This window comes from Myotis daubentonii, chromosome 1 (assembly GCF_963259705.1).
Source record: "Myotis daubentonii chromosome 1, mMyoDau2.1, whole genome shotgun sequence".
In the NCBI taxonomy this organism is placed as follows: Eukaryota; Metazoa; Chordata; class Mammalia; order Chiroptera; family Vespertilionidae; genus Myotis; species Myotis daubentonii.
The window spans coordinates 26,066,538-26,079,832 of NC_081840.1; the positions used below are offsets into that span (position 1 = coordinate 26,066,538).

Below are 13,295 nucleotides of genomic sequence, written 5' to 3' on the forward strand. Positions count from 1 at the left end.
AGTGTGAAAGTGCTGGTATACAAGACTCTTCATAAATGATGGTTGAAGTGAAGGTTTTTGTTTCACATCTTAAAGAAGAGAATAACTGGGAGATTCAATGCAGAGACTCGGCAGCGTCACAATGCCCTCCCCCCGCCCCCCTTTCTCCAGCAGCTACAGCTCCCTTTCCCACTGGAATTTGCCGGCCCAGCTCAGAGCATGCTGCCATCTGCTGGGAGGAAGGGAGAGTGACACCAAAGCATTAACACCGGCCATGGTGAGGAACAGCCTGGGAAACGGGAAGCATAGGACCCAACTCCCCCTGGGCTGTGATTCTCATCCTTTAAGACAGGTGCCCCTCTCACCCTGGCCAGCAGTTCGTCAGAAAAATAAGATTTCAATCAATCTTTCTTTTGAAAAGTGACAGGATATGATTTAGCCTTAAAAAGGAAGGAAATTTGCCTGCTTTCTCCAGCTGCCGGTAAGGTGCTGGGTTCTTCCGAGGAAGCTATGGCCGCGTTGGGGTGAGGCCCTCCGGAGACTCGCACCGCTCCCGGCAGCACTCGCCCAGCACTCACCCTCACCATGGCCGCAGTCTGGAAGCTCGCCTGCATCTACTCGGCCCTTATCCTGCACGACGATGAAGTGACTGTGACGGAGGATAAGATCAATGCCCTCATTAAAGCCGCTGGTGTAAATGCTGAACCTTTCTGGCCAGGCTTGTTTGCAAAGGCTCTGGCCAATGTCAACATTGGGAGTCTCATCTGCAATGTAGGGGCTGGGGGACCCTGGTCCTGCCCCCTCCACCGCTGCTGCCCCAGCTGAGGAGAAGAAAGTGGAAGCAAAGAAAGAATTTGAGGAGTCTGATGGTGACATGGGCTTTGGTCTTTTTGACTAAACTAGCTCTTTTGTAACACATTCAATAAAAGCTGATCTCTGTTGCAAAAATAAAACAAACAACAAAAACAAAAAAAAAGGAAGGAAATTCTACCCTGGCCCAAGCGGCTCAGTTAGTTGAGCATCGTCCCATGCACTGAAAGGTTGCCGGTTGGATTCCAAGTCAGGGCACATGCCAGGGTGGCTGGGCTCAATTCCAGGGAGGGGGCATGCAGGAGGCAGCTGACAGCTGCTCAGCTCTCACATCAATGTTTCTTTCTTGAACTCACTCTCCCATTCTCTCTAAAAACCAATAAAATTTTTGTAATAAAAGTAAATTACAACATGGATGAACCTCAAGGACATTGTGTTAAGTGAAATAAGCAGCTAGTCTCACACACACACACACACACACACACACACACGACAAATAAGGACAAATCCACTTTCATGAGGTAACTGAAGTAGTCAAATTCACAGAAACAGAAAGTAGAATGGAGGTGGCCAGGGGGTGGGGGTAGGGAGAAACAGGGAGTAGTTTAATGGATGTAGAATTCCAGGTTTGCAAGATGAGAAGTTCTGGTGTTGGTTGCAAAATAATGTGAATATGCCTTACATTGTTAAACTGTACGGTTAAAATGGTAACTTTTATATTATGTATATTTTACCACAATAAAAAAGAACATCAATAAGCGATAGGGATGAGCACATGGTCGGTACTTGACTTCATGACAGAATCCTGGTAAATATTTACTGAATGAAGATGAAAGGAAGTGATGCTGACAGATGACCACAGACAACAGGGTGAACATGAGAATGGACACCTTTCCTTTCCCAGGAAAGCCTTCCAAGCAAAAGCCATTAGTCACAACGACCTTGTGGTGATAAACCAGTCTCTTTCTTATTCTCACCTCTAAACTAAAAAAAAAAATTATTTTTTTTATTTCATCTGATAACAGCATGGCACCAAATCCAGCCTGAGCCAGAATGTTCTATTGATTCCGGGGTTGCAAGTTCCCAGATCACACAGCTTCAGAACTGTAGGGGCTCTGAGCAGTTGGCGAGATCTGAGTGTATATCCTACTTAATAAGAATTTTATGAATATGTAAGACATTTAATTTTTTAAATTTTTTAATATATATTTTTATTGATTTCAGAGAGGAAGGGAGAGGGAGAGATAGAAACATCAATGGTGAGAGAATCATTGATCGGCTGCCTCCTGCACACCCCCCAGAGGATCGAGCCTGCAACTGGTTCATAGGTCAACGCTCAACCACTAAGCCATGCCAGCCGGGCTGTATATATAAGACATTTTAAATAATCACCGCAAAAGCCACAGCTGGAAAGAGGTGAATCCAAGGCTTGACCTTTTACCTTCAGACCCCCCCCCCCCCGACACACACACACACACCTCCCATTCTTCCACTCCCACAGCAGCAGGCAGAGTGTGGCAGCTTCCTCCCCTCAGCTGCTAGTGGACAAGGTCACTGCTCTGCAAGAGGAGTTTCTCCTTGTGGTCAGTGACCTTTGAGGCCCATCAGCCATAAGATAAGAGGGCAGTTGAGTCCGTTCACAACCGGGCTCAGCCCTGAGGCAGGTGTCAGATCCTCCAGGGGAAGTAAGGCAGAGTACAAAGAGAGCAGGAGCCCCGAAGGCACCCCAGCTGGCTCTGCTACTGCCTGGGGATCGCCTGGAGGCCCTGAAGTCCAGCCTTTGAGCAGCCCTGTCTCCCTCCAACTTCCCCACCTGATTGCCTGACTGTCCAGTCCCACCCAGGGGTAGAGCCAGAGGGACACAGAACACCAGACTGTAGGGGACCGTAGTGACAGTGCAGGGAGAATTCACCCCAAGGGGATCTAGTTTATTGGCCCACAACCCCTAGGATTCCTGGGCTTGGAGTGCTTCCTGGACTGCCCCTGAGCACGTCTAACCCAGCAGGATGGAGAGGGGAGCTCATGAGGGGAAGCCCAAGGCTAGGGCAGGGAAGGGGAGAAGGGCTGTGCAAAGAGCCAGGAACTGAGTCTGGAACATGACATCACACCAACCCAAACCTGCTAGGCAGTTTGAATAACCAGTTGCTTTAGATGCCTGGGAGTGGGTCTGTTTCCATGTGTCAAGAACACCGTATCCTCTCCCAACGCCTTGCAAAGGACATTCCTTCCCCCTCATCCCCAGGGGTGGGGCGAGAGAAGTCAGCAGCTTCCCCCACCCACCCTGTCAAACCTGCAGGGTTTCTCACTTTGGGGAACCCTTGCAGTGGCTCAGGGGTCTGGACAGCACCATCCTGGCTCATCACAGAAGCATAAGGTTCACCAGGGGCTGCTGGCCTTTATCTGAGGGCTCCAGAGCAGCCCCCTCATCTGGTGGGTTTGAAGAACTACCTTCTAGTTACACCAAATCCGACACGCCCAGAGACTTGAGCAAGCTTCTGTTCCATCGTCCTCTTTGATGAGGGGCTCCAAATTTCAAGTGGATGGTATCTGAGCACCCACAGGCTGCCCAGGTCCTGTGGAGGTGGGTGGGATAGGATGGTGGGGGCAAGAATTACATCCTCCAGAGACAAGTACAGACAGTGGACCCTTCCCAGGGGCAGAACCCCGTATTTTACAGGTCTCATGCTTCACCCATTAACATATCACTGGGGGAAAGCAGGTGACCACGGAACTCTCATCCAAACTGGAACACTTAGGATAGCAAACGGGGGAGCGGTTCTTAATTTTCTGAGACACAGCACAAACCAAGACAGTCCCGGCACGATGACAGATCATCTATTGCATCCGGAAATAAACCACATAGGAGAAACCAGTCATTACTGTTTCTTGCTCTTCCTTACAAGATTACAACACCAAAGCGTGGTCTGTGCTCAAATCAAGACACCCAGCTGATAGCCCTTGTTACATGGGGACATCCAGGACCTCAGGCGGGAACATATTTTTCAGTTAATTATTTAGAAGCCAATCCTAGGAGGTGTAGCAGCTGGGAGTACTTCCTCATATGCCGAGAAACTTGGGTGCATGTCCGAGTACAAGCCAGCATTTCTGTAATTCAACACTTGGCCTGCAGGTGGCAACATCTCTTCAGCAATGACCAACCACAAGCAATACTGCAGGAAACATTTAATGGGCCAAGGAATAAGGGGTTTTGTTTAAAAAAAAAAAAAAAATCAAATCAATATATTTCCAGTAAGCAATTTCCACCTTTGCATATTTTCATATAGTATTTTGCTCTTTTTCTATTTACAGTGCTAGGTACATAGTGACTTTTTAACAAATAAATACTTATGAATTGACCAGTTGGTTGAAGAGAACCAAGATTTGCCTGAGGCATGGTTAAGTACAGGATGAAACAGAAGGAAAGAAACTAGGGATTGCTGAATGTGCATAGAAAAACATTTTCCTTTCTGGTTAATAATTTGCCTGGAGGGACAGAGGGAAATCATTTGAAAGTTTCCAAAAGATCTTTCTCCAAGAGCAAATCATTATTAATCTAATTCTTTAAAAACAAAGAAACAAAAAATTAAACAGTAATCTTGCTTTTATCAACCTTCCCCCTCATTCCAAAGTCCATCCTACATACATAATAGATAAGTTATTTGCAGGTTTATGCAGCTTTCTACATGTTTAAAGATTTTACATTTAGACTCCGATTTATTTAGATGCATTGATTCTGAAGCCTCCCCCCTAAACTCCGAAGAGACTGGCTGAGGCCATCAGAGTCCACCCGCCCCTGAGGCGGGACCACCGAGCTTAGTTTCGCCAGGCAGGTCTGAGCACAGAGCAGTGGACACGAGCCAGCAACACTCCTCTTCCCCAGGGACCTGCGCCTCACGGGACTTCCCCTGCAGCCATCTGTCTATCTCTCAGACTGGGCTCCTCACTCGGTTTTCCAAGCAGCAGAGAATCAGCACCTTTCATACCACCAGTGTCCCTGAGCACCCCGATCCCACAGACACCCCTTTCTGGGGAGACCAACAGACTCGGGAAGCTTTGGAGGGTGGCCTAGAGGGAGAAGAGCTGGGTAGGCTGTCCATGGGTGAGGGACACACACAGCCTCAGCCTCATGGAGGGTGGTGGTTTTCCACAGAAGCTGCGATGGATGTTTCGGCTTCACCCCTGATGACTTGGGGTCAGCCAATGGCTACTGGCCATTTCACAGGCCCAGGCCCCCGTCTTTCAGGGTTCATGGTCACACTGCTTCACCGGGTAAAGCCTCTGCAGGGAGAGGTGGAGTAAGGCCACCAAAGCAGGGTCAGCTGGAGGGAGTGGTCTGTGACCCCACGGACCAGCAGGGCCGCCGTAGCCAGAGGGAGCTGCCTCCCTGTTCAATCAAGAGAAGATAGTGAAGGAGCCAGGGCCGCCTTCATCCACTCCCTGACTTGCCCTGCATCCTCTGGGAGAGCTCTCAGTGTCCCTGCTGCCCCAGCTCCCAGCCAGGGCCCAGAGCCCTACGTATCTAAGCAGGCGGGATGCGGGGGGGAGGTGAGGGGTGCATCACCCTCATGGGTCTGAGGCTGTAGATGGGTGAGCTCGCCTGAGGAGGGGAGTGAGGGGTTGATCCCACAGCCAGGGCCCAACCTCAGGAAAGGTGATACTGTGGGGTGGAGTGTGCCATGCACCCAGAGCTGCTGCACTAGGTCTTTCTTCCTGCCTCACAATGTGGTCAACGCGGACTGAGGGATGTCTGTGGGTCGCTGAAGCAAGGAGAGTTAGGAAGCCCCCCGGGAAGCAAGGGTCAAGGTGGGAGGGGAGGCCTTCACACACCAGGACCGGCAGGTGGAGCGTCGCAGAGAGGTAGAGTGGGCACGACAGAGAGCTGTGGGCCTGCCCACCTCACTCCCCAACCGAGAAAACAGCCTCCACATGCAACCAGGCCTCTTCCTGGCCTCATCCTGACAACCGGGCATCACCCAGCTGGGGCCTGCACGGGCCTGGCATAGACCCAAGGGCAGGGTCTGGGGTAGGGGTGGTAAGGGAGGTGGCATCCCTGTCCTCTGAGGGTGAGGTGCAGGCCCGGAGGAGAGCTGAGAGAAGCCAGGTAGTCAGCCTCCCCCTGCACGTCTTCCCAGCCCCACCCAGGAAAGACCCGGGAGGAGGGGAGGACAGCCATCACTTTCCACCCCGAGGAAGAGGGAGCGCTGAGGATGGTCCCGGCTGCGTCACCATGATGTGGTAGATGGATTCCCGGAAGCGCTGGTCTCGGCTCAGCCGCTTGGCCACCTCCTTCAGCTCCTCTATGTTGTTGGCTTCCAGCTGGGAGGTCATGAAGGACTGGGACGGCTTCACTGGGGAGACGGTGGCCCAACGCTGGTGAAGTCCTTCCTCCACAAGGCGTGGCCCTGCCCCCAAGCCCAGCCCACAGCCCCTTCCCACCCACGGGCTCCCCTAACGCTGGGAAAAGCCCAAGGCTGGTGGGGCAGGCTCAAGGCCACACTGTCCGGCCTCAGAGCTGGGCCAGCCCTCCCACCCTGCCCTCTTCCCTCGTGTCCCTGCGGCCTGTGACCATCCCCACCCCACGGGGCACACACGCCCACACTCACTGTCATTCCAGGAGGTGCTGGACCGGCGCCGGTGGAAACGGCAGCTCTTGATGCGGCGCGTGGCCGCCTTGTGGATGTACACGGAGTTCTTCATGATGACCGGCATCTTGGCCTCCAGCTCGGCGTTCCGGATGCACTCCTCGAAGAACCCTGCGCCCAAGTTCACTGCGTTTCCCCTCCCTGCCCCGCCTCACCCTGCCCCGCCCAGGATCCAGGTGCCAGGAATCAAGAAACCCTTAGAGCCCATCCTTTGGGAGACCAGAGCCACCTGTTGGAGGGGGCAGACCTGCAGGCCTTCTCCCCTGCCCCCTCCCCAGGTCCAACAGCTGAAAGGAAGCAGCATCAAGATGCTGGCAGGCAGGAACCTGGAGACACTCCATCAACATCTAGACCCGTGGTCGGCAAACTGCGGCTCGCGAGCCACATGCGGCTCTTTGGCCCCTTGAGTGTGGCTCTTCCTAAGCCTTAGGAGTACCCTAATTAAGTTAATAACAATGTACCTACCTATACAGTTTAAGTTTAAAAAATCTGGCTCTCAAATGAAATTTCAATCGTACTGTTGATATTTGGCTCTGTTGACTAATGAGTTTGCCGACCACTGATAGACCATCTAATGCACACCAGGCCCTGTGTGGGGCACTAGCCCTTGTCCAGGCTCCACAGGCTGAGGGGCCGGGCACCAAGGGCAGAGCTTACTTTTCAGATGGCTCACGTCGGCCCGCATCCTCTCCTCCTTCTCCTTGTTCCGCACCCTGGAGTTGAGTCCTTGTTCCAGGCTCCTCAAGGCCGCCTCGGCCTCCCGCAGACGTCTCTCCAGGTCCATACGGACCTTCACCTCGGCCTGAAGGGAGAGGGAAGGAGAGATGTGGGGTTCTGGGGGGCAGCTGCCATCTCCCCTGGAAGCCTTGCCTGATCACCCCTGACTCGAGTGGGCTTTCTCGCCTTTGGACGTGGGTGGAAGTTACTACCTCCTGCCTCCTGTCTTACACCCTTGCCCAGACGGCCTGCACTCGACCCCACACCCAGCAATGGTGCCCCACAGAAGTGGCAGGCTCACTGCTTCCCCTCGTGGCTCCATGCCTGCCCCTGGCTGGTCAGGTGGGCAGGGATGATTCAGGTAGTTGCAGGTGAAGTGCAGGAACGTGACGGGAGTCCCCAGGTGAGGGAAGCACCTTGAGCTCCTGCTCGGCCTGCTGCTTCTGTGCTGTCAGCTCCTGCAGCGAGTTCTGCAGCGCCTGGGACTGGCTGGAGTAGAACTCACGCTCCTCCTCCAGGGCCCGTGAGCGCTCCTCGTTCTCCTTCATCCTGCCCGGGAAAGGCACTCAGTCAGGGCTCACTCACCAAAGGGGGTTTCCGCTGGGAGGACAGCCCCTCAGAGAGAACTGGCTGAAGAAATCTGAGGCCCAGGCTGCAGGAGCCCCCAAACATTCTGGGTGCTGTCAGTCAGGTGATGAGGGGAGCCCATCTTACATTCAGAAAACCTGAGTCCTGGGTCCAGGTCTTGCTGGTTCTGTGACCTCAGGAAAGTCCTAGAACTCTCAAGGCTGGGTGTCCTCGTCTGTAAAAGGGATCTAAGAGGACCTTCCCAGCAGGCCACAAAGCACTGTTATACGGACCTAGTGACTGTCTGTGTAGCTCACACCTTTGCAAGAGATAATGATCCAGCCAGTTCTGGGTAGTGAAGGTTCTCTTCCCATTTGCCTGGTGGGAAAACTGAGTCCTGGGCAGAAGGGAGTGAGTGACCTATCTGGGCAATGGCAACTAGAACCCGAAAGTCCAGGTGTCCAGTTCAAGGAAATTACCGATCCCCAAGCCCATCATGGACCCCTGGGTCCAGGGCTCCTCACCGCTTCTCTGCCAGGAGCTTCTCTTCCCAGAGCTGCTGCATCTTCCCCTCGATCTGCCTCAGGTTGCTATGGAGACCCCCACTGGGAGAGGGCTGCTCGCTCTGATTGGCCAGTGTCTCCAGTTGGTTCTCATTCTCCTCCAGCATTTCCAGGGTTTTCTTCTTCTCTATGGAGAGCTCCTGGCACGGAGGGATGGGGAGAAGGGAGAGAAGGAAGAGCCTAATTTAGGTTCCCCACCATGGTGTCCCTCACCTGTCTTCCAATTCCAGGGAGTGGTTCCACTCTCAGTCCTGTATGAGGGACACCTGGAATGTCTCCATTCTTCCCTTGAGGTAAAAGGCCAACCAAGATCTCCTTCCTCACAACATGGCAATGTTACCCCTCCATCGAGGGAGTCAGAGAGGAGCCCAATGAGGCTTCCAGGGGAAGTGACCCAATTATAACCAGGGGGCACCAAGACCCAAGGGCACCGTGACCCTCTGGGGTTCTTGTTCCTCCAGCAGCAAGTGAAGGAATGTGTTGGGGTCACATGAAAAACACCCAACAGGACCAGACTAAGAGCTGGCTTATGTTCTCCCCGTTTATCAGACTGGGATCTTGCACACCCCGGAAATTCTGGAGTTGAAACCATTCAAGGGAACCACCTCCTATGATATGAAATGGAGAAAGATAAACAAGTAAAGGCACCACAAACAAAGCCCCAGTCAGCGGAGAGAGAAGAGAAACCCTTGCAGTCTGCCAGGCAGTTCATTAATTCAGTAAACGTTAAGATCCCCCTGACATGCCAAGCTCACTTCAAGTGCTGGGCTTGCAAAGACCTTAAGACACTGCCTAGTGAAGCTCACAGTTTAGAAAACACAGCCTCGTGTGTTCAGTGCCATAACAAAGTGCTGTGGGAGCCCAGAGCTCAGAGCAAATTCCTGCTACGCAGAGGCAGGGAAGCTTGACCCGCGTGATGTCCAAGCCTGTCTGCACCTGAGAAGGATGAAAGGGTTCTCCAGGCCAAAAAGAGGTGAAAGGACATTGTGTAGAAGGGACCGTATGGGCAAAGGTGTGGAGGATGAGAGCACTTGGTTTGGGGGGGGGTGCATAGGAATAGGGGGCGGTGTCTGCTCTGGGTGTGGAAGGGCAGCAGAGGGCAACAGTGGAGGAGAGCCTGGGGCCAGAGTTTGCACTTGCATGCCATCCTGGAGAGTTGGCTCTTTGTCCTTGACACATGCCACCTCCCCCCCAGTTTCTGTGGTATCAAATGGAGGTGACCTGGCAGCCGATTTCCCTTCCTGCTCAATTTCACCCGGATCAGCTCAATGAATGAGCCACAAGAAGGAAGTGGTGGGTGGCCCGCCTCCCATCCTGATCAATCCTCCATCTGTAAAAGAATGTAAGCACTGAAGAAGGTGGATTTCCTGAGGCCATGGTCATAGCAAGGGCAGACTTGAGTCGGCTAGCGTTCCCAAATGTCCACAGAGAAGAGTCCCTTAGGTCAGTGCCCTTTGGCGCCCTGTTACCCTTGCAGATGACTCAGTAACTAGGCAAACAGTTAGAAAAACACAGAATCCCCCGGCCTCACCAACCAGCCCGCCAGCGGCCCCTCACCTCCAGTGTCTGCTGCAAGGACTCTGTGAAGTGCCTCAGCTCCTTTTTCTCTTGCTCCACACCCTTGAGGCATCTTGCAGTCAGTTCTAGCTCCCTGTGGGGACACAGGATATGAGTATGGCCGCGCTCACCCCTCCTAGTCCCCTCTGTACCTAGAATAGCTTGTTTCACCTCCCAGTAAGGCTCAGTGGGGTCCTGGGAAGGCCAGCCCCTCCGCATGGCTGGGTCCTGCCAGCAGATGTAGGGACCCCGGGCTGAAAGGAGATCCCCGCCAAGTGGGGCTGAAGTCACTTGCTCTCGATACTCATGCATTTGTCAGTGGGGTGAAGCCAGGGGCACCCACAGGCAGAGAAGCACTGGGGGAACACAGGGGTCTCACCCCGTCGTCCCTACTAGAACCCACACACTGACATGGGACGTGGCAGAGGCCTTTCTCTGGGGTGACAAACTCTTGCTGCTTTCTTAGGGAACCTGGGCCACCTCAGGCCTTTACACCTGGTCTCCCCTCCTCCTGCTTGGAGTGCCTTTCCCTTTCTCCTGCCCAATTTTCCAAATCCATCTTCAAGGCCCAGCTCAGTCCAATCTCCGTTCAAGCCCATCAGGATTATGCATGTATCTTAGTTCCTGGAACACAGGGCTGCCCCGTGTGGTTATATATTATTGTGCGGATGTTTCCTGGGTGTCAGTCTGGTTTTCCCCACCACATCTTCAGGGAGAGGACTAGTCTTCTATTCCAGGGTCTGGCACGATTCTGAAAGTGAGCAGGTGTTTGGCTATTGACTCGGTAAGATTCTCTGAGCTTCTCCCTCCCTCAGTTTTATGTCAAATGACTTCCTTTGTAGGATTGTTGCAAGGAAAGTCTTTCTGGGCTATCACTAATGATTGATAATGATGAGGATAATCATACCACCATCACTGTCTCCAGAGCAGGGGTCCCCACATTCCTGAATAGGCTGCATCAGAATGACCTGGGGGCTTCTTAAAAATATAGATACCTGGGCTCTACCTTTAGGAGACTCTAATTCTGTTAAATGATCATAATGTGCAACTGGTTTTTACACCATGCACAGGACTAAAGATCCCAAGGGATATCACTGGCCAGAATGTGAAGGGATTGCGCAAGAGAGACAGGGAATGTTGGGGATCTTGGCTAATGGCACCTGCAGACCAGCTTGTCCTGTCTGCCCCAGGAAAGGAAGGGTTGACAGCGGCAGGAGGGCTTGCTGCTTGGGGGAGGCCTGTCTGCACCTGCCCAGGCCTCATGCCTCAGTGGGCAGAAGTGGCCCATTTGTGTGGGAACTACAGCTTTTTCTGGGCACACCCCGAGGCCTGGAGCATTGGGAAGATAGACCAAACCAAGTCATCAAGTAGAGAGGACCTCCTGGGCAGGGGCCTCCCCAGGGCTGACTAGGAGCACGGTTCCTGATGCCATACTAGCCCAGATGCACCGCCCTCCCGCGGCACCACCTCTTGATCTGCTCCTGCTCCATTCTCAGCTCCTGCACCACCTCCTCAAACTGCTGCTTCTCAGCCTCCAGCACCTGGTTAAGGCGCTCAAGCTCCTGAAGAGAATAGAGAGAAGCAAGAGTCACGGGCAGCAAAGGGAACCCCCACTCTAACCCAGGGGACCCTCTGGGATTCAGCACAGCCTGGGGCATGCACTGGACCAAACGTGAAATTGAGTCCTGCTGAGCCCTGGTCCCCTCAATGACAGTCTCCAAACCAAAACCTGTGATGACCTGGGCTCACTCAGCAAGCTGAAGGCAGGGTTTAGAAATGATCCCAGCATTATTTCCTGTGACTGGACACGATGGTAATTCTAGATGGCACTCACACCTAAGGCACACAGTCTGGCCCTCAAGCCCCGGAGGACAGAGTGGGGAGTATGTATTTCCATTAAAGATTCCTGAAGTGACATCAATTAGAAGTGGCAAAGAGAAGCCATTCCCACCCCAAAAGTCATAGGCTAAGAATTATTTTTTCTCACAGCATCTTCGAAGCAATGAGCACAGGCGGCTGCAGCCTCCCCTCTACTCAGCTCCAAGGGAACAGAAGAGCCAGAAGCCCAGGACGCTCTGGCCCCAGGGGCCCACCCAGTCCCTCCAGGAATGCTGGCGCAAGCGCAAGGGCGTTTCCATCAAGCATGTGGCCTCAGGGCTCCTGTTTTCTGACTTCCCATGGCAGGGGGTGGTAGGGGTACACTTCAAGTGAAGCTTGGCTAGAAAGAAGCCCATTTGTGATGACTGCTTTGCTCCTCCACATTTCACACTGGAAGGATAATACTTCAAATCCACTTCCTTTCTCTTCTCCTAGCTCCCAATGATGCTCTCATTTTTCACCCAGGGGCTTTGTTCTCAAGGATCATGGAAACTCCACCAAGGAGTGGGGCTGGCTGGCGGGAGAAGTTGCCATTGGCTTTGAGAGATACAGAGAAAGAATAAAACCTAAAGGAAAGGGAAGATCTGATTCCAAACCTCAAGCCCTCCTTTCCTAGCCTTCTTACCCAAAGAAGTTTTTCTTTCTGATCATTATTGTCTCTCTTGGTGTGGCTCACCGATGGTCACTATGAGGGCTGCTCCCTGGCATTCTGATGCCCCTCTGGGCACACCGCACAGCTACAGTGTACCTGAAAAGGCTGGCGGGCCCATGGGACTGGCTAAGGCCAATGGAATGTGAGCAGAAGTATGTCCCTTGTCCCTTCCAGGCAGTGCCTTTAAGAGACAGGGCCTGACACGCTATATTCCCTTTCCTCTTCCATGGTAGCCACTGTTGCTGCAAACGATGGAGGCTTGATTAGCCTGGATCCCTGAGAGGAGATGTGGAGCAGAGCCCCCAGCTGACCCAGGTAGCTGAGTGAGAAATAGATGGTCACTGTTCAAAGCCACTAATATTTTAGAGATTTGTGTCATTGCAGTAAACATAGCCATACGTAGACATAATATAAATATAATTAAATTTTTATGCTTGTAAATGCCCCCCCTTTTAAAAAATATATTTTATTTATTTTTTACAGAGAGGAAGGGAGAGGGATAGAGAGTTAGAAACATCGATGAGAGAGAAACATCTATCAGCTGCCTCCTGCACACCCCCTACTGGGGATGTGCCCGCAACCAAGGTACATGCCCTTGACCAGAATCGAACCCGGGACCCTTCAGTCCGCAGGCCGATGCTCTATCCACTGAGCCAAACAGGTTAGGGCACCCCCTTTTTAATGAAAGAAAAGTCCAGAGTTTCAAAAAGTTTGAAAAAACCTCTATTTTTGATACATTCTCAGTAGCTGACACTTGGTATTACTAGTGATGATAAACCTCTCTGTGGCCTCTGCCTGCTGTGGGAGGGCTGTTCAGGGGGCCAGGGAAGTTATAGGCTGCAAGCATCCCTGAGTTTAGACCTGAAAAAACACCAGGGAATCCAGCTGGCCTTTATAGGCACCCGGCTCTTGTAGGCACCTGGCTTCTGA

General features: G+C 52.6%; 1 protein-coding gene and 1 pseudogene across 2 annotated transcripts in view; one reads left to right on the forward strand and one right to left on the reverse strand.

The window, feature by feature from the left end:
- The first annotated feature begins 518 nt into the window (after positions 1-518).
- Positions 519-955, forward strand: LOC132232723 (large ribosomal subunit protein P1-like; annotated as a pseudogene).
- Positions 956-3,957: 3,002 nt separating this feature from the next.
- The window catches only part of PLEKHD1 (pleckstrin homology and coiled-coil domain containing D1), a 29,562-nt gene continuing 20,224 nt past the window's right edge, over positions 3,958-13,295 (reverse strand). For both annotated transcript variants that reach the window (XM_059692176.1, XM_059692186.1), the window contains exons 7-13: positions 11,303-11,397; positions 9,836-9,929; positions 8,240-8,418; positions 7,565-7,697; positions 7,089-7,233; positions 6,393-6,542; positions 3,958-6,137 (exon numbers count right to left, since the gene is read on the reverse strand). In XM_059692176.1, coding sequence (XP_059548159.1) covers positions 5,962-6,137; positions 6,393-6,542; positions 7,089-7,233; positions 7,565-7,697; positions 8,240-8,418; positions 9,836-9,929; positions 11,303-11,397 — 972 coding nt within the window. In that variant the 3' untranslated portion in view covers positions 3,958-5,961. The remainder of the gene's footprint in view (positions 6,138-6,392; positions 6,543-7,088; positions 7,234-7,564; positions 7,698-8,239; positions 8,419-9,835; positions 9,930-11,302; positions 11,398-13,295) is intronic.